Source organism: Tachyglossus aculeatus, chromosome 10 (genome assembly GCF_015852505.1).
Source record: "Tachyglossus aculeatus isolate mTacAcu1 chromosome 10, mTacAcu1.pri, whole genome shotgun sequence".
Lineage (NCBI taxonomy): Eukaryota > Metazoa > Chordata > Mammalia > Monotremata > Tachyglossidae > Tachyglossus > Tachyglossus aculeatus.
In genome coordinates this window covers 17,110,528-17,136,501 of record NC_052075.1, presented here as the reverse complement: position 1 = coordinate 17,136,501, position 25,974 = coordinate 17,110,528, and the positions used below count along the sequence as shown (strand labels likewise).

Sequence of the window (25,974 nt, the reverse complement as noted above, 5' to 3'; positions counted from 1 at the left end):
CAACCTGATTAGCTTGTACCTCAGCTCTTAGAACAGTCCCTGGAACATAGTAAGCGCCTAAGAAATACCATTAAAAAAACACCCAGATGTGTCCTGAGTCTTTTGAGGGCCAAATCCAAGAGCCGTGGGATGGTGGCAGCAGGAAATTATGGGGACAATCTCAGGGTGCTCTCTCAGCAAGCCCCCATAGAGTCCCTCCCGGGGCTGTAAACTGCTGTGGGCACTAGGGTGCCCATGTCACAACCCCCGACTTCAAAGGGACCAGTAGAATCACAGCTCTGAACTTTGCTTTCCAAATCAAGCACGGGACAGCTCACCCAGGGCGGGCTCAGCTCTTGGCCCCGGAGCCCGCCTTTCCCTCTGATGCTCACGGTGGTCAGGGAACGTGTCTGTTTGTTGTTGTACTGTACTCTCTCAAGCACTTAGTTCAGTCCTCTGCACACAGCGCTCATTAAATACAACTGAGTGAAGGAATGACTGCCACTTGCTGAGTCTCGCTGTCCATCCTGGGCCTGTCCCCGGTTGACCTCTGCCTACCTTGGAGCCTCCTTCTCTGCCCTGATTTGGACCCTGGGTGAGGGGGAGGGTCTGGGGAGGGCCGAGGGTGGGCACCTGGTTCCTCTGGACCAGGCTCCATCTGCACATCAAACCCCATTGAGCCTGGTCACTCAGGCCCCAGCCTCCACGCAAAATGACTGGACCGAGGTCTGCGTCCCCAACTTCTCTAGTGTCTCCTTGGGAGGATGCATTCGGGGTGACCACGGGTGCCCATCACAACTGACCTTCTCACCAAGAACACAATCTCCGGGGTAAAGGGCAACTGATGGCACAAAGCCCCCAGCTGCCCTCTGCCCACAGGCTAAGGGCATCGCCAGCCTGCCCTGAGGCTGGGTTTGCTGCTACTGCTCTGCTACTGGGCCCTGGACTGGAAAAGACCATTCCACTGTGCCAGGACACAAAGCTGCCAAGGGCCTTTCTCCTGGAACCCCTTTCTGTGCTGAGCCCAATGGGCAGAGTCCAGCAGCACCCCCCTGGCAGGGCAGAGGGCTCAAGGCACTGACCACCCCCCCCCCCGTCACCCTCACCCATTCGCCACTACAAATGTCACTCGTGCCAGCAACTAAGGGACTCAGTTCCCAGTCAGCCATGGGACAGCCCTGGTCGGATGTGTGCTCGCCACAGTTCAGCTACCGGTGGCCATTTCCCTCTGAAATGCAGCCCAGGGGTCCAGAAGTCAGCCCGGTATGGGCAGGGATTGTCTCTCTTTATTGCTGTATTGTACTTTCCAAGTTCTTTAGTACAGTGCTCTGCACGCAGTAAGCACTCAATAAATACGATTGAATGAATGAATGACTGACTGAAGTCAGAAACGCCTCAGGCCTTCTGGTGGGTTTTTCCCCAACTGCCCCTTGGCAGAGAGAAGTAAAGGTAGTAATGGCATTTATTAGCACCCACACACTATACTAGGCACTTGGGAAAATTCAACAGAAAAAAGGGACATGTCCGCGGCCCACAAGGAGCTTACACTCACGGTCCCAAGTCTGGGTTGGCCGGGGCCTTTGGGCTGGAGGTTTCAGGGGGCATTAACCCTTTTCCTACTCCAGAGGACCACCTTGTGTCCTTTCTCATCAGTCCTGAAAACTGTTGGTCAGATGCTGGATCTCCACCAGACAGCCCTGTCACAGGCCCAGCCCTAGGCAGTCTGAGAGGGCACTGCCCTGGGTGGTCTGAGAGGGGAGACCTTTCAGGGGGGCTCCCGTCGGCAGGATCTTCCCTGTGTGGCTTCTCTGGGCTCCGGGGAGGCCGGCCACCAGCACGGTGATGACATACCAGGCTAGGTCAGCTGAGCTTGGGGCTGAAGTTTCAGGAGAAAGTGGTTTGAAGGGGGGCTCTGTCCTGCAGAAGAGCCGCTCGGTCCTTTCTCACCGGCGATGAGCTGCTGGGTTTTTGCCTCTGTGCCGGCGGCCCCGGTGTGGGAAAGGATCCTGGTTCTATGCTTGGGGCTTCTGAGGGATTCGTTTGGCAACTGATTGCTTCTGGGTCTTCCTGTCCCACCGCACAACTGACCACGAATGAAGTTGGTTCATCACTTCGGGAGTTGAAAGCTCTCCCAAGGGTCTAAGGGGTTTTGCCCCCAGAGGAACAGGAACCCTTTCACACTACCAGAGGGTGGTACTGCTCTCCGGGGTACTGCCCATCACTGCGGGCACTACATCCACCCCCTAGTGCACTGACAGCTACTGCAGGGCCTTGACTTAGCCCAGGGACAAATGGGCTAAGTGAATCACTGGCCTGCTGCAGTGGCCCCCTGCCCAGTCCCTGTGGGCAGAACGGACAATGTGCTTCACTGCAAGAGCCCAGAACAGGGGCCGGGGCCAGAGGGCTGGGCCCGGGCGGTGGGGGGACTGGCCTGAGCGGCCAGCCGGCAGTGGCGGTGGCTCAGCCCGGGACCAGGCCGGGGAAGGAGGTGATGCAGGGCGTGGGCAGATGGGGGGCCCTTCCCCTCACTCTGCGGAAGGCTCTGGGGTGCAGGGAAGGCCCACGAGCAGGTCATCGCTGGCCTCGGGGAGTCTGGCCACAGTCGGACAGTCATTTCCGGCCGGGGCCGGGTGGGGTGATGGCCATCTGCCGGGGCGAAGACCGGCAGCCCCGCATGAACCGAGTACCCGGCCGCCGGCGAGGAGGGGTCCGTCCGGACGGCCATCATGGCTGCTGTGCTCGGAGGCCGCTTGTCTGGATGTGAGAGGTCTGCAGCACGGGAAGCAGCAGCTGGAAAGCGTCCTGGATGTAGGCGGTGCTGTTGCAGCCCTGGGTCCCAGGGAAAAGGGGGGTGAGATAGGGGGGCTTTCTCTTAGCACTGATAGCACAGCTACCACAACCAACCAACCACACACACACACTGTCACTCAAACACTCACCCACATACTCAACACACACCATCCCTCGCGCACACACTAGCACATCATCACAACACTTGCCCACTGCTACACACACACTAGCACCTGTCACACAGCATCTCACACACCATCATTCACACGCCATCACACACAGTCGCACACTGTCATCCGCCATCACTCATTCATCGTCCCTCGCAAAGCATCAGTCAATCCAACAGCGGCATTAATTGAGCACTTAGTAGGCGCAGAGCACTGTACTAAGCGCTTGGGAAAGTACAGCGCAACGGAATTAGTAGTAGCATCACTCACCCAATTGCACACGGGCACACACACACCGCACACACGCATTCACACAGACCCACACTTCCAGTCATCTCCTGTACCCACTCTCACACAACTTTTGGATAAATACAACCACATACACCTGCTCTCCCATACTTTCATTTCTACACCCTTAATCCCACCTACCGTCCGTTCACCGCTGCCAGCCAAACTGCTGCCCATGGGGGTCAGCAGGAGGGGAAAGCTGAGCTGAACCCTCCTCCCCCTTGGGCTCTCCTGCCCCCATTGCTGAGCCCCTTAGGGACCAGGAAAGACATTCCCAGTCTCCAGGGAAGGTCCAGCCAGTGCTTGTGTCTCAGGGAGCAGGGGTGAGGCCGCCCCAGACCCCAGAGCCCCCTCCCCGACCTCTGTGTGGCAGCGGGACTCTTCTGACCCTGCCGCTTTCAACCCTCTCCGAACCCACTTACCTCCAGCCATACTCCAGTGACTGCTGGGTTCAGGGCCTCTGCCTTCTGGCCGCTCTGTGGAGTGAAAGGGCAGGGCTGGGGGCCGTACCGGGGGCCTTGTTGGGTTCATTCCCGGACCCCGTGGGCCCACAGGAAGGCAGAGCGGGACCCAGGTCTCTGGCCACCCCAAAGCCCTTCAGCACATCCCAGTAGCAGGAGAACGCTCCTGCTTTGCTTGAATCTCTGCTTGATCAGTTAAGTATTCTAAACTTTAGAAAACAGCGTTTCTTGGGGGTTAAAAAATAAATGCACAACACTCACGCATCTCTCCCTCCCTCTTCCTCCTTTCCCCCACCCCCAACCAGCCTCCCCCCCCCTCCATCACAGAAGTAGGTCTGCGGTCAGTGAACACCATCACCTTACCCCAGCCGCCGTTAAACAATCAGAAAACTTCTTCGACAAAGAAGACACTTCCTTGCACATGGCACTGGTTAACCTGGATTCGGAGAAAGAAGGAATCATCACCTCCTGGTCGAAGGTCCCCCTGGGGATTGTAGGGTGGGCAGGGTTCATCCAGCCCAGAACTCTGTTGCCAACTCCAGCACCAGGCTGCTTGGAGGAGCCTGTAGACTGTAAGCTCCTTGTGGGCAGGGATCGTTCCTATTTATACTCTCCCAAGTGCTTAGCACAGTGCTCCGCACACAGTAAGCCTTCGACAGATACCATTAACTGATTGATTGCCCACCAGGACACCCACCCTCACAATTAGGGATGAGCCATCCTTCAACTTCCGCCTCTCCATCCCTAACTTTCCATCCAGCGACCCAGTGCCAGCCTCTCGTTCCTGAAGCCACCCGGGAAGAGCCGGTATTTCTGGCTTAAAAGCTTCCTTCAGGGTTGGATTCTGGGTGTTCAAGCAGGGGGATGGAGTGTTTACTTTCATTTGACTTCAACCTGCCAACCTCCCGTCCCCATGGGTTCCCGTGGTCCTGGTGGCGTGGGATCTGGGAATATGCTCAGATCTCTCTTCAAATGGCTAATTCCTCAGGGTTCCAGTTCCTGCAGCCAGAAAAGACGTTGAACAAAGAGGAAGGCTCAATGGGCTTGGCAAACGGCCTGTGGGTCTCTCTCTCTCTCCTGGTTTTCCCTATGTCTTCTGGACTGTAAATTCGTTACGGGCAGGGCATGTGTCTGCACTCTCCCAAGCACTCAGTTCAGTGCTCAGCACATTGTAAGTGCTCAATAAACACCATTGATTATAAACATGACTCCCAGTTGACTCCCATTTCTCTATGCTGCAAAGCTTCCACAGAAAAACACACCAACTTGTTAACAATGGCCCTTCCAGAACAAAAGTCCAAATGTAGAGTGTGTCTCAATGGGCCTGGAGTGTCCCAGGGAGTCCCCGCTCCCACCCTTCCAGCTCCCCATCCCAGCTCTGGCAACCCCAGCAGCAGAGAGGGATTTGGGTTCTAAACCACTCTATGGAGCCAAGGAGCCCCAAATGGATGCAAGGGGAAAGTGCCAGGCCCATTCCTTCCCCTGAAATTCTCCAGGAGGTGGAAAGAGCTGAGCAGAGCCCTCAGGCCCAGCCTGACCAGAACAAATCAGAAGAGCTGAGATGCAGCATGGTCTAGTGGATAGAGCCCGGGCCTGGGAATCAGAAGGACCTGATTACTGATCCCACCTCTGCCACTTGTCTGCTGTGTGATCTTACACAGGTCACTTCACTTCTCTGGGCCTCAGTGACCTCACCGTAAAATGGGGATAAGACTGTGAGTCCCATGTAGGAGAGGGACTAACTTGATTAACTTGTCTCTACCCCAGCACTTAGAACAGTGCTTGACACATAATTAACAAATACTATTAGACACACAGAGAGAGGGAGGGAGAATTTCACTCCATTCCCTTCCCAGGGGCACCTCCTCCACAGGCTAACCCTTGGGGAAGGCCAGGTCCCAGATGGTGGGCACTGCAGCCATTTCATTATAGTAATAATAATAATAATATAATAATAACGATGGCATTTGTTAAGCACTTACTATGTGCCAAGCACTGGGGTAGATACAAGGTGATCAGGTTGTCCCACGTGGGGCTCACAGTTTTAATCCCCATTTTCCAGATGAGGTAACTGAGGCCCAGAGAAGTGAAGTGACTTGCCCAAAGTCACACAGCTAAGTGGCGGAGTCAGGATTAGAACCCATGACCTCTGACTCCCAAGCCTTTGCTCTTTCCACTAAGCCACACTGCTTCTATTGCCAGTAGACCCCCACGCTGCTCTGCCTCTGGGTGTTGGGAGTCACCAGCGAGCGCCCCTGACCTGCCCAGGCCACGTTCCCCGTGATATGATATCTGGTAATAATAATAATAATAATAATGATGGCATTTGTTAAGCACTTACTATGTGCAGAGCACTGTTCTAAGCGCTGGGTCGGGGGATACAAGGTGATCAAGTTGTCCCACGTGGGGCTCACAGTCTTAATCCCCATTTTATAGATGAGATAAGTGAGGCTCAGAGAAGTTAAGTGACTTGCCCAAGGTCACACAGCAGACATGTGGCGGAGCTGAGATTCGAACCCGTGACCTCTGACTCCAAAGCCCGGGCTCTTTCCACTGAGCCACGGTCGCCCGCCACTGGAAGTCACATGTTTAGGGAGAGCAGTAGCACTCTCACACCATCAAGGAGCATTGCTGTGTGGCTGCCTGGTACTGCACAAACATTGCTGGGACCACCTAAACTGCCCCTTAGTGAAGCGCTCTTTATCCTCCACACATCCAGGGGTGGGGAAAGGTGGGTAGATGGGCCCTTAGTCCCTGGGAGAACAGGAGTCAAGATTTCTCCCTCAAAGACCCAAGTCCAAGAAGCAGTGTGACCTATTGGATACAGCTCGGGCCTAGTGGACAGATCATGGGCTTTGGAGTCAGAGGTCACGGGTTCGAATCCCAGCTCTGCCACTTGTCAGCTGTGTGACTTTAGGCAAGTCACAACTTCTCTGGGCCTCAGTTCCCTCATCTGTAAAATGGGGACTAAGACTGTGAGCCCCATGTGGGACAACCTGATAACCTTGTATCTTCCCCAGAGCTTAGAACAGTGCTTTGCACATAGTAAGCGCTTAACAAATACCATCATTATTATTATTATTATTATTGGAGTCAAAAGGACCTGGGTTCTAGTCCCGGCTCTGCCACTTGCCTGCTGTGTGACCTTGGGCAAGTCACTTAACTTCTGTGCCTCAGTTACCTCTTCTGTAAAATAAGGACTAGGATTGTGAGCCCTATTTGGGATACAGAATGTGTCCTACCTGATTAGCTTGTATCTACTCCAGTGCTTAGAACAGTGCTTGGCACTTAGTAAGTGCCTAATCTGATTTAATTTTAAAAAGCCATATGGCGGGACTTGGATTGAGCAGGTAGTGCTCTTTAAGCTATCGCACATTCATTCATTCATTCAATCATATTTATTGAGCACTTACTGTGTGCAGAGCACTGTACTAAGAGGAGCAGCATGGCTCAATAAGAGGAGCAGCGTGGCTCAGTAGAAAGAGCCCAGGCTTTGGAGTCAGAGGTCATGGGTTCGAATCCCTGCTCCACCACATGTCTGCTGTGTGAACTTGGGCAAGTCACTTAACTCCTCGGTGCCTCAGTTACCTCATCTGCAAAATGGGGATGATGACTGTGAGCCCCATGCGGGACAACCTGAACACCTTGTATTCCCCCCCCAGTGCTTAGAACAGTGCTTTGCACATAGTAAGCACTTAACAAATGCCATCATTATTATTATTATAATTATTACTAAGCGCTTGGGAAGTACAAGTCGATAATATATAGAGACGGTCCCTACCCAACAACGGGCTCACAGTCTAGAAGGGGGAGACAGACAACAAAACAAAACATGTAGACAGGTGTCAAAATCGCCAGAACAAATAGAATTAAAGCTATAACAAACAGAACTAAAGCACATGCAACCTTAAGGATTCCATTTTTCCCGTGGCTTCTGCCAGCTTGGAACCATTCATCTCTCCTTTGGCCTCGGAGCCAGGCTCAGCCGGCTGACCCTAATTCTCATTCATTCATTCATTCAATCGTATTTATTGAGCGCTTACTGTGTGCAGAGCACTGTACTAAGCACTTGGGAAGTCCAAGTTGGCAACATATAGAGACGGTCCCTACCCAACAGCGGGCTCACAGTCTAGAAGGGGGAGACAGACAACAAAACAAAACATATTAACAAAATAAAATAAATAGAATAAATGTGTACAAATAAAATAAATAAGTAAATAGAATAATAAATACGTACAAACATATATACAGGTGCTGTGGGGAGGGGAAGGAGGTAAGGCAGGGGGATGGGGAGGGGGAGGAAGGAAGGGGCTCAGTGTGGGAAGGCCTCCTGGAGGAGGTGAGCTCTCAATAGGACTTTGAAGGGAGGAAGAGAGCTAGCTTGGCGGATGTGCAGAGGGAGGGCATTCCGGGCCAGGGGGATGACGTGGGCCGGGGGTCGATGGCGGGACAGGCGAGAACGAGGCACGGTGAGGAGATTAGCGGTGGCAGAGGAGCGGAGGGTGTGGGCTGGGCTGGAGAAGGAGAGAAGAGAGGTGAGGTAGGAGGGAGTAAGGTGATGGAGAGCCTTGAAGCCCAGGGTGAGGAGTTTTTGCCTGATGTGAGGAGTTTTTGCCTAATTCTCGACTCAGGGTTGCTTCAGAGGAGCATCGGTGAGTCCTAGCTGGTGAGGGCGGGAGGAGGTTTGAGGTGCAAGAACGGAGCTTCAAGCAAAGCCGTAGAAATGATACGTACTTGGTCAGGACTTTGGCCTGCTCCTGGGCTGACTTTTCCTCCTCCTGCCCATGAAGGATTAACTCGGCCACTTTGTGGAGCTGCTCGATGCAGCGCGCGGTGACTTCAGCCAGGCTTTCGATAGACAGCATGTACACTTCCTGTTTGGGATGACCAAGGTCCATGGGAATCACGCAGCTCCACCCGAAAGAGCCCACGGGCTGTTTAGCCGAAGGCCCGAAACTGAGTCACCCAACATCGCTGGAGGAACTGACCCTGACTCCACACAGACGGGGACGTGGGTCTTGGAAAAGTCTAGAACTCACCAAGGAGAATGGCTGATGACTACTCAGAAAATACATCTCATTTCTCCTTGTGCTCCACCCACGTCATCCATTCCATCCTCTCCCTGACCCCTTCCAGCCCCTGGAGCCCCTCCTGGACAACTTTCATTCATTCATTCAATCCTATTTATTGAGTGCTTACCATGTGCAAAACACTGTACAAAGCGCCTGGGAGAGTACCGTAGAACAAACAGACACATTCCCTGCCCACAATGAGCTCACAGTCTAAAGGGGGAGATGGACAGTAATATACATACGTAAATCAAGAAATTACAGATATATACATATGTGCTGTGGGGCTGGGAGGGAGGATAAGCGAAGGGAGCAAGTCAGGGTGACGCAGAAGGGAGTGGGAGAAGAAGAAAGGAGGGTTTAGTCAGGGAGGGCTTCTTGGAGGAGATAGGCCTTCAATAAGGCTTTGAAGTTGGGGAGAGTAATTATCTGTCTGATATGAGGAGGGAGGGCGTTCCAGGCCACAGGTAGGATGTGGGCGAGAGGTCGGTGATGAGACAGTTGAGATTGAGGCACAGTGAGAAGGTTAGTATTAGAGGAATGAAGTATGCAGGCTGGGTTGTAGTAGGAAAGCAGCGAGGTGAGGTAGGAGGGTAATTAAGGAAGGTAATTAAGTGCTTTAAAGCCGATGGTGAGGCGCTCCACCACTTGTCCGCTGTGTGACCTTGGGCAGGTCACTTAATTTTCTGTGTCTCAGTTCACACACCTGCAAAGTGGCAATTCAATACCTGTTCTCCCTCTTACTTTGATTGTGATCCCGCTATGGGATCCAATTAGCTTGTACCTGCCCCCGCGCTTAGTACAGAGCTCGTCGTGTAGTAAGTGTTAAACAAATCCCAAAATTACTAATAGAGCTGGTCACGCGGCATACTGGGCAATTCTCGCCGTTTACCTCCACTGTCTTGGCTTTCTTTGGCGGGGCCTCCTCTTGCTGTTCTCTGTCCTGCTCGGCCTCCACGTTGGTCTCCACGGGCTGGTCTGTGGCGGTGGCTGAGGAGAGGGCGCGGGCCTCCTCCACCCAATCGTACGCTTTCTTCCGAGCCTGCAAAACCCCCTCATGGAAGTTCTTTCTGTGCCCAAAGGGAGGGCAATTTGGTCGTACCCCACTTTAGACTGTAAGCTTGATGTGGGCAGGGAATGTGTCTGTTATATTGTTATTTTGTACTCTTCCCAGCGCTTAGTACAGTGCTCTGCGCACAGTAAGCACTCAATAAATACGACTGACGTATTAACCGACTGGGAAGTTCCCAACTTCTCACGGGATGGGCAGAGGGGGTGGTTACGGGTAAAGGAGGTGGGGCGGGGAGAGGAGGAAGTCATAGGGGCAGCTGGGCCCCAGAAGTTCCAAGAGAAATGTCTTGAATTGAGAAGCAGTGTTGCCTAGTGAAAGTCAGAGGGAGTCAGAGGGACTGGGTTCTAATAATAATAATAATAATAATAATAATAATAATAATAATGATGACATTTGTTAAGCGTTTACTATGCCTGAAGCACTGTTCTAAGTGCTGGGGGGGATACAGGATGATCAGGTTGCTTATCTGCTGTGTGACCTTGGACAAGTCACTTAACTTCTCTGGGCCTCAGTTTACTCCAGCCCTGAAATGGGGATTAAATCCCCCTCCTTCAGACTTACATATTGTACAGGGACTGTGTCCACCCTGACTATCCTGTGTCTATCCCAGCACTTAGTTCAATCAATCAATCGTATTTATTGAGCGCTTACTGTGTGCAGAGCACTGTACTAAGCACTTGGGAAGTACAAGTTGGTAACATATAGAGACAGTCCCCACCCAACAGTGGGCTCACAGTCTAAAAGTTCAGTTCAGTGCTTGACCCAGAGTGAGCGCTTAACAAATACCATAAAAAAAATCTCACCCACCTTGCAGGGTGAGGGCCCAGCTGGCTCACTCTCCCCATCCTGGGACAGAGGGTTGAATCAATTCACAGGAGTATTTTGGGGCTACAGGGGCCTTTGGGAAAATGAGAACTAAGACCTCCGCAGCGATTTCATCTTCAGAAATTTGGGCCGACCTGAGGCTCTGCAGGGGCCAGAGCTGTCTGGATCTGCCGGGACCAGATTTGGGGACCCGGAGTCAGCCCCGACCCGGAGGGCCCGCCCTGGGAGCCTTCACCTTGTTGAGTCTGTCAGGCGTGGCAGCAACATGAAGCTCAAACAGCAGCTCGGTGATCCTGCTCACGAACGCTTCCCCGCTCTCTCCTGGGTGGGGAGGCAGCGACAGTCAGCCAGGAGTCCCTCTCCCTGGGCTCAGCCCCACAGCCCCGGGGCCCTGACCCTCCTGCTCCGTGCACCCCCACTCACCAGCCTGCCCTCCTCACCTCCCGTAAATCTGCACTCTGCCCCCCACCCCACTCGCCGCATCTCGCTTTCCGATCGCTATCTCCATAGCCCACCTTGAGTGCCACCTGCCCCGCCTCAGCCAAACTCTCCCTCGTTCCATCTCTGTGCCAGACTGCTACAGGCTGTGCCCTCTGGGAGGGAACCCTGGGCCAGTAGGGCGGGGTTGGGACCCCAGATAGGGGGGCTGATTCAGACATTTGCTGCCCTGAGGCAGAGTAGGGCTACCCTTACAGAGTCACACCCAGCACTGCACAGAAGTCCATCCTCAGAGCCCTTTTTCTGCCAACCCCCAAGCCATGTGCCCGAACCATCTGAACCAGCCTTGCCTGGGAGTCAAGAGGGCAAAACCAGCTCACCCCACTACTTCCCGTGCCTTCTCCATGCCCACTTCACCCTGGAGATAGGGATATGGCACCCAGAAGGAACTTCCCCTAGTGGGGATGTATCCCAGGCCCCCCCCCACCCGGGCAGGCCAAGGCTGCCCTCCCCATCTTGGGAGCAGTGACCAGGAGGAATGATTCATTTCCTCCAGCAGGTCCAAAGAGCGGACAAGGTGACGCCATCTAAAAGCTGTTTGACCTTTCCCGTGACACAGTGGTCAGCTCTGCCCCACCTGGGCCTCCTGCTCCACCCAGGGTTTACGGCGGCAGAGCCGTCATGGAGCTGACAAGAATAAAAGCTCGAGCGCTTCACGGGGGCCTCTTGGTGTTAGATAAATAAGCATGCCCTGGGCCCAGGAGGGCACTCCAACACCTACTTTAGGTAACAGTCCTTGCTGGTGCCCCCCTCCTTTTTTGCCAGTTGCTTCTGGTGACTCTTCCTGGCTGGGCCCTACGCTGCTCTGGCTCATATCCTGCTCTATGCTCCATTTAAATTCGCTGTGAGCAATTAACGTGACCACCAAACTCTGTTGTACTGTACTTTCCCAAGGGCTTACTACAGTTCTCTGCACACAGTAAGCACTCAGTTAATACCACTGATGATGACGATGCCATCAAGCTCTTAGTACAGCGCTATGCACACACTAAATGCTAAATAAATACTATTGAGTGAATCTAGAGAGGCCCAGGTCATCTCACGCTGAGAAGCACGGGCTTGGGAGTCAGAGGTCGTGGGTTCTAATTCCGGCACCAGCACTTGTCAGCTGTGTGACTTTGGGCAAGTCACTTAATTGCTCTGTGCCTTCAGTTACCTTATTTGTAAAATAGGGATTAAGACTGTGAGCCCCACAAGGGACAACCTGATAACCTCATATCTACCCCAGTGCTTAGAACAATGCTTGGCATGTAGTAAGCACTTAACAATACCATTATTATTATTATTATTATCACACCTTAAGAGATGACCACCCCCCATTAACATTCATGAGCCCAGAGAGAAGCTCTATGTGGCCCCCCACCAGCTGTTGGCAATCCCACCCTGCCAAGCTCCTCTCCATCTCCTGCCCTTCCCATTCCAGACCCTAGAAACCCTCTCACCCCCCACCACTAAAGCTTTAAATCTAAATCACTTTCTGAGTGAAACATCAACATGTTCAGGCAGTTTAAAACTAATTTAGGTGCACAAAAAAAAAATCCATCAGCGCTTCTTTCTACCTTCTGTCTCTTGGGTCCCTTCCGCATCTGCATTCTCGGGCTCCTCCAGAGAAAAGATCTCTTTAATGGAAATTAAATCAGCTTTCAAGGCTTCCAGCTTCTCTCCATCAAGGGCTGTTAAAAATGACTGCACCTACGGAGAGAAATGTGTCCCCCATATGCCTGTTAGGCTATAACGATTGCCTTGTCCCCGCTGCCTTCGCCTCTCCTCCTCTAACCCACAGAGGTGAGCCAAGGGGAACTCCGGCAGCAGCAGGTGACCCACTTCCAGGCGGTGACCTGGTCAGGGGACAGTCCCAAAAGCCAAGCATGCCGGGGTAAATTTCCTGGACTGGAACTCATCACACTCTCCTCCAGCCCCGCGGCCCCACTCCGGCGGAGCCAAGGCCACCCACCTTGACTTCGCTCTCACTGGACAGGATCTCCAGGGCTTCCAGGTGGGAGAGACCTTGGTACTCGTCGAAGAGCAGCCCGTAGGGTGCAGGCCTGTCAGCCGGGAGCTGCTGGGCCAGCCTCTGCTTCTCCTTCTCCTTGGCTTCTCGGAGGAGCTGCGGGCACAGAGCACCGGGGCCGGGACTACGGTCACTGCGTTTGGCCGGCCCCCAGCTAGGCTCACGGGACACCGATAAGGCCGGGGGGCATGTGCTGGCTGGCACCGTGGGCTCTGGTCTGGAGCCACATGGGCAGAGAGAGGTGGCCAGGCCCCAGGTCTCCAACTCTGCCAGGATGGTGACACTTGAGCGGGCTTCTCGTTCCAGCTCCATGGCACTCTCAGATCCAGGACTGGGCCCGTTCCTGGCTCTGCCCTGAGCTGGGCCCCGCCTCACCCTCGTTCTTCCCTTCCATGCTGCCCCTCTCCCAAGAGCAGGCAGTGGAGGGGGAAGTGGGCAGGTAGGGGTGCCCTGGGCTCTGAGGTGGGGGTCAGGAGCCACACTAAGGTGGGCAGGGACAGGACCATCCCTGCACGGGCCAAGGGGCAAAGTCAGGGCAACTGGTCCCACCTGGGAGAGGGAGACGGTCCGCTCCATCAGGATCTTGGTCCGCCGGAAGCCTGGGTCGCTCTCCGCAAGGACGTTCATGGTTTTCTTGCCGATGAACTCCAAGGCATCCAGGCCCCCGCTCAGGACACTCTTGCCCTGTTGGGAGAGCATCCAGTGAGGTCAAGCTTCCCGCTCTTGGGGGTCGGGCCCAGAGTTAAGGGACCCCCACCTGGGCTTTCCTACCACCCAACTGGAGGGTACCCTCCTCCCGTTCCCATCCAAACAACCCCACTAGGGCTTTGGGGGGATTCTTGCCTAGCCCAGAGTCGTGGGTGCCCAGACAGGAAATGTAACCCAACCTCCCCAGCAGCTGGTTACCATAATTACCATCATGACTTACACTCCTTGACCCCCTCCGTGTTTTGGGGGGGCATAACCAGGTCAGGCTGATAGGAGGGGTTTGCGGAGCCTTTTCAGGATTGGAGAGAGGAGGAAGAAGGAGTGGGATTGCGGAGCAGGTGCAGGGTTGGCAGTGATGGAGGGATTGTGTGGCTCTGGGAGTGGGCAGGAGGGGATTTGGGCCTGGTGGGAAGGGTCAGATGACAAAGAAAACCATCCCTATACTAATCCTCAGGAAGTGGCAAGCAGAGCCTCCACTTCAAGCCCCCAGAAGGGAACCTCTCCCAACCCTGGATCCCACCCCACAACCCCTGCGTCGAGCCGGTGCTGGCCAGGAATGGCCTGGGGTGTAGTACTGACCGTGTGCTGGACCACGCTGGACAGGGTGGACAGCACCCCGCGAGGGCCTGAAGATGGAGCCGGGGTCGAAGCATCGCCAGTGCTCTGGCCTGGGTCCACCTGCACTTCTGGGCAAGAAATGAGTCCACTGGGCAAGGGAACACTGGCCTTCCTCCCATCCTCCCACCTGCAGGACAACGTGGGCTGGAAGGAGAGCTGGCCCGGTGGGGCCTCTTACCTGGAGCCGCACCGTTGGAGGAGGCGGGGAGGTCGCCATCCAGAGAGGCAGGAGGGCTCCCTTGCGCTCGCAGGGCTGCCCCTGCCTTGCCTTGCACGGCTGCGAGCCCTTGGCCTGCCAGGGACAAACAGACGAGAAACCACTCAGCCCACAAAACCCAGGCTGCCCTGCCAGGATGCCCAGGCTCAACTCCAGCCAGCAGGCCCATCCTCACCCTCTGGTCTGGGGCTCGGGCAGAGGAGGAGCTCCTCGGAGCCCTTAAGTGTCCCCTCCTTGGTGATGTGCCCGCACGGGCTGGCTGAAGGGGGGACAAAACGGGGGCTGGGCGAGGCTGGGCAAGGCTAAAGGGGAGACAGGGGAGAGGTTGAAGAGAGCTAAGAGAGGCTAGGGGAGGCTGAGACGAGGCTGGAAGCTGAAGGGAGGCTGGGGTAGGCCGGGGACCTGACCAATATTTGACCACCACTGGCTGAAAATTAGCTGTCCCCACATGAGGCCCACCAGGCAGGAGGATCTTCAACACTTTTCCCAACACGCAAACACACACACACACACACACACACACACACACACACACACACACACACGCACGCTCATACACACACCCTCCCTGGGGCCTTCAGGGAGAAGCAGCGTGGCTCAGTGGAAAGAGCCCGGGCTTTGGAGTCAGATGTCATGGGTTCAAATTCCGGCTCCGCCAATTATCAGCTGGGTGACTTTGGGCAAGTCACTTAACTTCTCTGGGCCTCAGTTCCCTCATCTGTAAAATGGGGATGAAGACTGTGAGCCCCCCCTTGGGACAACCTGATCACCTTGTAACCTCCGCAGTGATTAGAACAGTGCTTTGCACATAGTAAGCGCTTAATAAATGCCATCAATATTTTTATTATTATTCAGGCTGCATCGGCCTCAGGAAGGTGAGGTGGCTGCCCTGGGCTTGCTGAGAATAGACCGCCAAACCAGCAATTCCGGGGCCCTCTCCCGGTTTTTTCTCTGCACACAGGAGCCAATTTCCCAGTGACCCCTTCCGGAAGGCACAGTGCCGGCCAGCGAGTGGCTCTTGTGGCCGGTTTCCAGCAGATGCCCCCACCTCGACCCCAGGGACAAGGGGCTCAGATTTGGCCCCATTAGCCAACTTGTGGGCCTGGACTCCCTCACCTGTGTCTTTCCCACAGGAGGTCCCCCATCTCGGGGGCGGCCAGGCTGAGACTCGGGGGCCATGGCAGCCAACCTTCCTCCCCTGGACACAGCAGGAGGTCCACACGGCTACCTGGTCCCGGGAAGCCGAGTACAAGGTTGGTGGGCAGTTGGAGTCTCACCATCCACCGATCCGTCAGCACCCCCTTCTCCCTTGGGTTTGACCCCCTGTGGAGGTAGGGCACTCTACCTCCCCACCTCCTCCGCGTCCCAGGCCTTCAGAGGCTGCAGGCCCTCAGAATCCACCTCTGTCCATCCCAGCCACCACTCCCTGCCTGCCTGGGCCAGTTTTGTTCACCTTCCCTCATGTGTCTGTCACCAGACATGGATCAGGAAATCTTGCTGAGCACTGGGAACTACTCAGGACCTTAGTGGGGGACAGTTCAGTGACATCTCCACGTGGATGACCAGCTGACACCAGAAAACCAGGCCCCTCCTCTGCCTTCCTATGCTGCTCCCGATCCTCCCATCTCTGCCAATAACCCCCAAACCCTCCCTACCCCTTACAGTCCTTTCTAGACTGGAAGTTCACTGTGGGCAGGGAAAATATCTGTTATATGGTTATACTGTACTCTTCCAAGCACTTAGTACATTGCTCTGCACATGGTAAGTGCTCAGTAAGTATGATTGACTGACTGAATGACTGACTGGCAACCTTGGTGCCATTCTCAATGTGTCTCTGGCTTAGTCCACCTCTCCATCCTCCGTTTCAGGTCCTGGATCCTCCCCTTTCTTTCCACCCCCACTGCCCTCACCCTGGTCTAAGCTCCCATCACCTTCTGTCCGGGCTGCCCCGTCAGCCTCCTCGCTGGCCTCCCTGCTTCAAGCCTCTCCCTCCTCTCCAGTCCTTATCCCAGTCAACTGCCCAGGTTGTCTTCTGAAAATCCGATTCAGAAGGCATCCCTCTTTCATTCAAAAGTCTCCCCAGTGCTTACCCAGTGCCCAGCCTGGATGAGCTTATAAACACCGGGTTTGGATGTAGATTAATCAATCAATGGTATTTATTTGACATTTACCATGTGCTGAGCACTTTACTAAGAGCTTGGGAGAGTAAAATACACCAGAGTTGGTAGACATGTTACATGCCTCCAAGGAGTTTGCAGTCCAGAGGGGGAGACAGACATTAATATAAATAAATCAATTACAGAGGGTACTGAGGGGTAGAGGTGAATAAAAGGTGCAAATCCAAGTGTAGAAGAGAGCCGGGGACCACGGGGCTCACTCATCCCACATGACCGAGACACCCCTTCCCCTGCAACCCTCACCACCTGGGCACCCGACTCACCAACGGTGGCAGAGGCCGACGACAGCAGAGATTTCCCCCAGGACCCCCAGCCCATCCAACGGCTTCCTCCAGCAGAGGAGCCCACATCCTGCAGGGGAACAGAGGACTGCTTAGAAGCTTAATAATAATAATTATGATAATGTTCCAAGCACTGTTCTAATAATTCTACTTGTTCTGACGACTTGACACCTGTCCACATGTTTTGTTTTGTTGTCTGTCTCCCCCTTCTAGACTGTGAGCCCACTGTTGGGGAGGGACCGTCTCTATATGTTGCCAACTTGTACTTCCCAAGCGCTTAGTATGGTGCTCTGCACACAGTAAGTGCTCAATAAATACGACTGAATGGATGAATGAATGAATGCAGGTTAATTAGGTTGGACACAGTACCTGTCCCACATGGGGGCTCCTACTCTTAATCCCGATTTTACAGATGAGGAAACTGAGGCCCAGAGAAGTGAAATGATTTGTGGGCAGGGATCGTGGCTATTGACTGTATTATATTGGACTTTCCCAAGCGCTTAGAACAGTGCTACTTAAGCGCTCAATAAATGCCACTGATTGATTGATTGACTGCTGATTTGGGTTGTGCTTTGGTGACCCAGGATCCATTCTATGGCAGAGTTGGGAAAAGCAGCATGGCTTAGTAGATACAGGTTGGGCCTGGGAGTCTGAAGGACCTGGGTTCTAGTCCAGACTGCCCCATGTCTGCTGTGTGACCTTGGGCAGGTCACTTCACTTCTCTGTGCCTCAATTCCCTCATCTATAAAATAATGATGGCATTTATTAAGCGCTTACTACGTGCAAAGCACCGTTCTAAGCACTGGGGAGGTTACAAGGTGATGAAGTTGTCCCACGGGGGGCTCACAGTCTTCATCCCGATTTTACAGATGAGGTAATTGAGGCACGGAGAAGTGAAGTGACTCACCCAAAGTCACACAGCTGACAAGTGGCGGAGCTGGGATTTGAACCCATGACCTCTGACTCCAAAGCCTGGGCTCTCTTCACTGAGCCACGCTCTAATTGGGATTAAGACTGTGAGCCCCACATGGGACAGTACAAGTTGGCAACATATTCCTCCCTCCTCCATCCTGCTTTAATAATAATGGCATTTATTAAGCGCTTACTATGTGCAAAGCACTGTTCTAAGCACTGATAATTTTGGTATTTGTTAAGCACTTACAATGTGCAAAGCAGTGCTCTAAGCTCTGGGGAGAATACGAGGTGATCAGGTTCTCCCCTTCCCTCCTCCGCATCCCGCTTCCTCCCCCAGCTTTCTCCCACATTCCTCCCCCTTCCCCTACCGGCCATTACTCTATTTATGCATTTATTTTACCTGTACATATTTATTCTATTTCTTTTATTTTGTTAATGTGTTTTGTTTTGTTGTCTGTCTCCCCCTTCTAGACTGTGAGCCCGCTGTTGGGTAGGGACCATCTCTAGATGTTGCCAACTTGTACTTCCCAAGCGCTTAGTAGAGTGCTCTGCACACAGTAAGCGCTCAATAAATACGATTGAATGAATGAATGAATGAATGACAGGGTCTGTGTCCAACCTGATTAACTTGTATCTACTTCAGGTCTTAGAACAGTGTCTGATACATTCTTATTAATATAATAATAATAATAACAATAATAAATACCATTAAAAAACCTTACCCCCTGCGCCTCAATCTCACTCGCTGGGCTCCTCCTCCTGCCCTCGGAACTATTTTCAAGGGTGGGCAGAAGCACCTGCCACTGATGCTGAGCCCCATTTCTCCCCAGAGCCAAGGAGGGCACTTCCAAACCCGCTTTCCCCCCGCCCAACAGCCTAACTCAAACCCCAAGGTGGCACGCGCCAGAAACAAGCCACTGGGGCGTGAGAAGATGCAGAGAAGCAGCGTGGCTCGGTGGAAAGAGCCCGGGCTTTGGAGTCAGCGGTCATGGGTTCAAATCCCGGCTCTGCCACTTGTCAGCTGTGTGACTTTGGGCCTCAGTTACCTCATCTGTAAAATGGGGATTAAGACTTTGAGCCCCCCATGGGACAACCTGGTCACCTTGTAACCTCCCCAGTGCTTAGAACAGTGCTTTGCACATTGTAAGAGCTTAATAAATGCCATCATCATCATCCATCCTACTCACCTTCCTCAGTGCTCTATTGAAATATGGGGCCCTTTTCCTCAGGGAGCTCTGCAGTTGGAAATGTCAGCAGGTTCCCGAGGGTTTGTGGCAGACCTAGGGCCAGCAGCCCAGACTGGTGTGGCCGGCAGGCTCAGAAGAGCCCCGGTATTCACACTCACCTGGGGACTCTGCTGATCCAGTTCCAGATCAGTCACGGGGTCGGTCTCGAGGCTGACGGAGTCGGTGCATTCAGCCGATCCACCTGAAGTATCTTCCTCTTTGTCCGGCTTGCTGGACGCAACCTCTTCTGGCAGAGGAGCTACTTCTTCACCCAGGCCCGCCCGTGAGCCCACATCCTCAGGGACAGGGTGGACCACTGGGCCTCCAGAGGCACCCAGCTCTTCTCCAGGGGCCAAGGCGTGGTCCTCACTCTCTGCCATCCTCACTTCTGTTGCTGCTGGAGGGTTCCTGGACAGTCACTTGCTGTAGAAGAGGAAATGCCCTTGGTGCAGCCAACTCTATTAACAGGGACTCTGCCCCCCTTCCCCCTACTTCCTGACAAGCGGAAAGCCTGGAGGGCTGCCACTGTGCGGGAGAATAATGATGGGGCACAGGGGAGGCCATGCCCTCTTTCTGTTGCCCACTGTTGACGGTGGATCTCCCAAATCCCACTGGCTGCGAGGGAAGGGGCCTCTATAGAGTGTAGAGCCAAGGGCCATGTCATTCATTCAATCGTATTTATTGAGCGCTTACTGTGTGCAGAGCACTGTACTAAGTGCTTGGGAAGTACAACTTGGCAACATATAAAAACGGTCCCTACCCAACAGTGGGCTCACAGTCTAGAGGGGGGAGACAGACAACAAAACATATTAACAAAATAAAATGAATAGAATATATATGTACAAGTAAAATAAATAAATAGAGTAATAAATATGGTCATGGCTGCCTCTCAGCCAGTCAGTCAGTCGTTTTTATTGAGTGCTTATGGTATGCAGAGCATTCCACAAAGCGCTTGGAAGAGACTCCAGGGCATGTTGTCAGGGGGTGGGGGGCTTGAGGGGCATTGACAGCTGCGGAAAATGGAAAAATACCCACCCTCATTCCACCCAGGTTAACGGAGGTAAAGGATCTGGAATAAGGGGGCTGCTCAGGAATGATCAGAGAAATGATCCAGATTTGGGGGTACGGACAGACTTCTCTATGATGTCATTAGGGATCAGGTCAGGCATTTCATCCACAGCATAATACAATAATGTCATATGGGGTGGGAGGCAGTGGGGAATTTCTCCCAGCCCTCCAAGTGGGGAGAAGCAGCATGACTTAGTGGAAAGAGCCTGGGCTTGGGAGTTGGAGGAGGATGGAGAGGAGAGGGGACAGGGAGGAGGAGGAGGAGGAGGAAGAGGAAGAGGAGGAGGACGATGGAGAGGAGAGGAGACAGGGAGGAGGAGGAGGACGATGGAGAGGAGAGGGGACAGGGAGGAGGAGGAGGAGGAGGACGATGGAGAGGAGAGGGGACAGGGAGGAGGAGGAGGAGGATGGAGAGGAGAGGGGACAGGGAGGAGGAGGAGGAGGGTGGAGAGTCGAGGGGACAGGGAGGTGGAGGAGGAGGGTGGAGAGGAGAGGGGACAGGGAGGTGGAGGAGGAGGAGGATGGAGAGGAGAGGGGGCAGGGAGGAGGAAGAGGAGGGTGGAGAGGAGAGGGGACAGGGAGGAGGAGGAGGAGGAGGATGGAGAGGAGAGGAGACAGGGAGGTGGAGGAAGATGGAGAGGAGAGGGGGCAGGGAAGAGGAGGAGGAGGGTGGAGAGGAGAGAGGACAGGGAGGAGGAGGAGGAGGAGGATGGAGAGGAGAGGGGACAGGGAGGAGGAGGAGGAGGATGGAGAGGAGAGGGGACAGGGAGGAGGAGGAGGATGGAGAGGAGAGGGGACAGGGAGGAGGAGGAGGATGGAGAGGAGAGGGGTCAGGGAGGAGGAGGGTGGAGAGGAGAGGGGACAGGGAGGAGGAGGAGGACCATGGAGGAGAGGGGACAGGGAGGAGGATGGAGAGGGGACAGGGAGGAGGATGGAGAGGGGACAGGGAGGAGGAGGACGGTGGAGAGGAGAGGGGACAGGGAGGAGGAGGAGGACGGTGGAGAGGAGAGGGGACAGGGAGGAGGAGGAGGATGGAGAGGGGAGGAGGAGGAGGACGATGTAGAGGAGAGGGGACAGGGAGGAGGAGGAGGAAGAGGAGGACGGCTCTTACCGGTGAGCGGAGGTCTGGGCTCGCTGAGTGGCCCCGGCCCCGCCCCGCCACGTCGGCAGAGTCCGAGCGGAGCGGGGAGCGGGGCGGGGGGGGGCGGGGGGGGCGGGGGGGGGAGGGGCTCCGGGAGGGGCCGAGGCCGAGCCTCCGGACGCTGATTGGGTGGGCCGGGGGGAGGTGGGCGGGGCCTCGGGCGGAGGGCGGGGCCCTCAAGTGGGCGGGGCCGCGTCCCCGGACGATGATTGGGTGGACCGGGCGGGGTGTGGGCGGGGCCTCGATCGGCGGGCGTGGACTTGACCGGTGGGCGGGGCCTAGGCTGGGCGGGGCCGCGGCTCCGGACGATGATTGGGAGGATCGGGAGGGGGTGTGGGCGGGGCCTGGACTGGTGGGCGGGGCCTCGATCGTTCATTCAATCGTATTTATTGAGCGCTTACTGTGTGCCGAGAGCTGTACTAAGCGCTTGGGAAGTACAAGTTGGCAACATATAGAGACGGTCCCTACCCAACAGCGGGCTCACAGTCCAGAAGGGGGAGACACACAACAAAACAAAACAAGTAGACAGGTGTCAATGCCATCAGAATAAATAGAATTATAGCCATATACACATCATTAATTAATTAAATCGTTCATTCATTCAATCGTATTTATTGAGCGCTTACTGTGTGCGGAGCACTGTACTAAGCGCTTGGGAATTACAAGTTGACAACATATAAAGACAGTCCCTACCCAGCAGCGGGCTCACTGTCTAGAAGTTAATAAATAGAATAGTAAATATGTACAAGTAAAATAAATGGAGCAATAAATCTGTACAAACATATATACAGGTGCTGTGGGGAGGAAGGAGGTACGGCGGGGGAGATGGGGAGGGTCCAAACCTTATCAGGGTGGTGGGGGGCTCAAGAAAGGCAAGAGGGAGTCTTTTCTTTTGAGACCAACCAGAAAGTCTAAATTCCACAGAAGTTTCTTGGAGGACAAAATACTGCCAGCAGCTCTGTTGGAACACAGGTTTTCACTCTGCTTTTTTGCTGGAATGCAGAGCTGTCGCTTGTCAGCTGTGTGACCTTAGGCAAGTCACTTCACTTCTCTGAGCCTCAGTGACCTCATCTGTAAAATGGGGATCAAGACTTCAAGCCCCACGCGGGACAACCTGCTTACCTTGTATCTCTCCCAGTGCTTAGAATAATAATAATAATGGCATTTATTAAGTGCTTACTATGTGCAAAGCACTGTTCCAAGCGCTGGGGAGGTTACAAGGTGATCAGGTTGTCCCACGGGGAGCTCACAGTCTTCATCCCTGTTTTACAGATGAGGGAACTGAGGCCCAGAGAAGTGAAGTGACTTGCCCAAAGTCACACAGCTGACAAGTGGCAGAGGAGGGATTTGAACCCATGACCTCTGACTCCCAAGCCCGGGCTCTTTCCACTGAGCCACGCTGCTTCTCCTAGAATGGTACTTTGCACATAGTAAGCGCTTAACAAATGCCATTATTATTAGGGAAGCAGCATAGCTCAGTGGAAAGAGCACGGGCTTTGGAGTCAGAGGTCATGAGTTCGAATCCCGGCTCCACCACATGTCTGCTGTGTGACCTTGGGCAAGTCACTTAACTTCTCGGCGCCTCAGTTACCTCATCTGTAAAATGGGGATGAAGACTGTGAGCCCCACGTGGGACAACCTGATCACCTTGTAACCTCCCCAGCGCTTAGAACGGTGCTTTGCACATAGTAAGCGCTTAACAAATGCCATTATTATTATTAGGAAGCATTCTCCCCAAGACACCATCTGTCTGGATCTGGCACAGCGTGGCATTTGGGCTGGGCCTCAGATGGGCAAGGATCGGTGGACTACGTGCCAGGCACTGTACCAAGCGCTGGGGGACAAACAAGATAATCAGGTTGGCCATAGTCCCTGTTCCACCTAGAGCTCACAGTCATTCATTCCATCATACTTATTGAGCACTTACTGTGTGCAGAGCACTGTACTAAGCGCTTGGATAGTACAAAACGGCGACATATAGAGACGGTCCCTACCCAACAATGGGCTCTTAATCCCCATTTTACAGATGGGGTAACTGAGGCCCAGGGAGATGAAGCAACTTGTCCAATGTCACACAGCAGACTAGGGGCGGAGCCGGGATTAGAACCCAGGTCCTTCTGATTCCCAGGAGGGTGCTCTTCACGTCCACCGCACCTCTCTGCCGCACACTGAAAAGCGTGCAGGGGTTACAGAGGTTGGGTTTCAGCAGCTGATCAGGCAACCAGGGAACCCCAGGACGGAGGTTCAGGTGAGAGAGACCTTTGGCTAAGAAGTGGACTGGGGCTTAGAGTGGGGGAAGAAAGGAAGCTGAGGGGCTTGCGAATCACTTCCTTTAGAGAGGTGATTTTTATATAATTTCCTTTGGAGAAATTAGACGGGGGGTGATTTTCGACCCTCTGAAGAAAAGTGGGTTGGTGCCTGCCCTCATGCTGCCTCTTTTGGAAATAGGAGGGCAAGGGGAAGGAGGAGGGGGACAGGTAGAAGAGAAAGATTATTGGATTGCCTGGGAGCAGATGGAATGATATTTATTAGGTGCTTACTGCATGCAAAGCACTGAACAAAGTGCTGGGAGAGTACCATTAAAAAATGTACTCTATCCCTGCTCACAAGGAGTTTACAAAGTATGTCTACCAATTCCATTCAATCAAATTTATTGAGCTTTTACTGTGCAGAGCACCGTACTAAGCGCTTGGGAGAGTACAGTGTGACAATATTTTAGACAGTCTTTTAGACTGTGAACCCACTGTTGGGTAGGGACTGTCTCTATATGTTGCCAACTTGTACTTCCCAAGCGCTTAGTACAGTGCTCTGCATACAGTAAGCGCTCAATAAATACGACTGATGATGATGATGATGAATATGCCAGAGGCATTCCCTGCCCACAATGAGCTTACAGTCTAGAGGACGACCCTACAGTCTAGAGGATGAGCTTACTGTACTGAATTCTCCCACACGTTTAGTACAGTCCTCTTCACACAGTAAGCACTCAAAAAATACCACTGATTGATGGATTCATGAGATTATTTCTCCTATCCCTAATTTTAATGTCCGTCTCCCCCCGTAGACTGTAAACTCCTTGTCAGCAGGGATACCAACTCTGCTGTACTGTGCTTTTCCAAGCACTTAGTTCAGTGCTCTGAACACAGTACACACTCAGTGCGTACCCCTGATTCACTGATTGATTGATGCGATTGAATGAGGGGAGATGAAAGGGAATCAATCAATCAATCAATCAATCAATCGTATTTATTGAGCGCTTACTATGTGCAGAGCACTGTACTAAGCGCTTGGGAAGTACAAATTGGCAACATATAGAGACAGTCCCTACCCAACAGTGGGCTTACAGTCTAAAAGGGGGAGACAGAGAACAAAACCAAACATACTAACAAAATAAAATAAATAGAATTGATATGTACAACTAAAATAAATAAATAAATAAATAGAGTAATAAATATGTACAAACATATATACATATATACAGGTGCTGTGGGGAAGGGAAGGAGGTAAGAAGGGGGGATGGAGAGGGGGGCGAGGGGGAGAGGAAGGAAGGGGCTCAGTCTGGGAAGGCCTCTTGGAGGAGGTGAGCTCTCAGCAGGGCCTTGAAGGGAGGAAGAGAGCTAGCTTGGCGGAGGGGCAGAGGGAGGGCATTCCAGGCCCGGGGGATGACGTGGGCCGGGGGTCGACGGCGGGACAGGCGAGAACGAGGTACGGTGAGGAGATTAGCGGCGGAGGAGCGGAGGGTGCGGGCTGGGCTGGAGAAGGAGAGAAGGGAGGTGAGGTAGGAGGGGGCGAGGGGATGGACAGCCTTGAAGCCCAGGGTGAGGAGTTTCTGCCTGATGCGCAGATTGATTAGTAGCCACTGGAGATTTTTGAGGAGGGGAGTAATATGCCCAGAGCATTTCTGGACAAAGATAATCCGGGCAGCAGCATGAAGTATGGATTGAAGTGGAGAGAGACACGAGGATGGGAGATCAGAGAGAAGGCTGATGCAATAGTCCAGATGGGATAGGATGAGAGCTTGAATGAGCAGGGTAGCGGTATGGATGGAGAGGAAAGGGCGGATCTTGGCAATGTTGCTGAGCTGAGATCGGCAGGTTTTGGTGACGGCTTGGATGTGAGGGGTGAATGAGAGAGCGGAGTCAAGGATGACACCAAGGTTGCGGGCTTGTGAGACGGGAAGGATGGTAGTGCCGTCAACAGAGATGGGAAAGTCAGGGAGAGGGCAAGGTTTGGGAGGGAAGACAAGGAGTTCAGTCAGGGAATTAGCTGGTTGGCTGAGCCTTTTATTCAAAGAATCCCTTGAGGAGGGCTAAATGGACAGACAGAACAAGGGTCTCCGGGCAACAGCCCTATTATTGTTTGACTTGAGGGGAGGAAAGGGTTTCATGAGTGTGATTTCAGGAAACTTCAATAGATGGCACAAAAAATCCATACAACTCTAGTTTTGAAACGGTTTTTTCTCT

The 25,974-nt window shown here is 53.6% G+C and overlaps 1 protein-coding gene across 2 annotated transcripts; it reads right to left on the bottom strand.

The window, feature by feature from the left end:
- Positions 1–1,353: 1,353 nt before the first annotated feature.
- On the bottom strand, positions 1,354–21,559 carry FAM114A1 (family with sequence similarity 114 member A1). Of its 2 annotated transcripts, none has more exons than XM_038752530.1 (14): positions 21,482–21,559; positions 19,422–19,725; positions 17,144–17,231; positions 14,665–14,778; positions 14,448–14,554; positions 13,710–13,844; positions 13,104–13,256; positions 12,709–12,841; positions 10,887–10,972; positions 9,647–9,796; positions 8,420–8,559; positions 4,049–4,121; positions 3,647–3,700; positions 1,354–2,808 (listed from the first exon to the last, which is right to left on the bottom strand). In XM_038752530.1, exons 2-14 carry the CDS (start codon positions 19,680–19,682, stop codon positions 2,704–2,706), a joined length of 1,599 nt encoding a protein of 532 aa, XP_038608458.1. In that variant the 5' UTR covers positions 19,683–19,725; positions 21,482–21,559; the 3' UTR covers positions 1,354–2,703. The 2 variants fall into 2 exon arrangements, with proteins under 2 accessions (XP_038608458.1, XP_038608460.1); XM_038752532.1 differs by having other exon boundaries at positions 14,448–14,551.
- Positions 21,560–25,974: the final 4,415 nt, after the last annotated feature.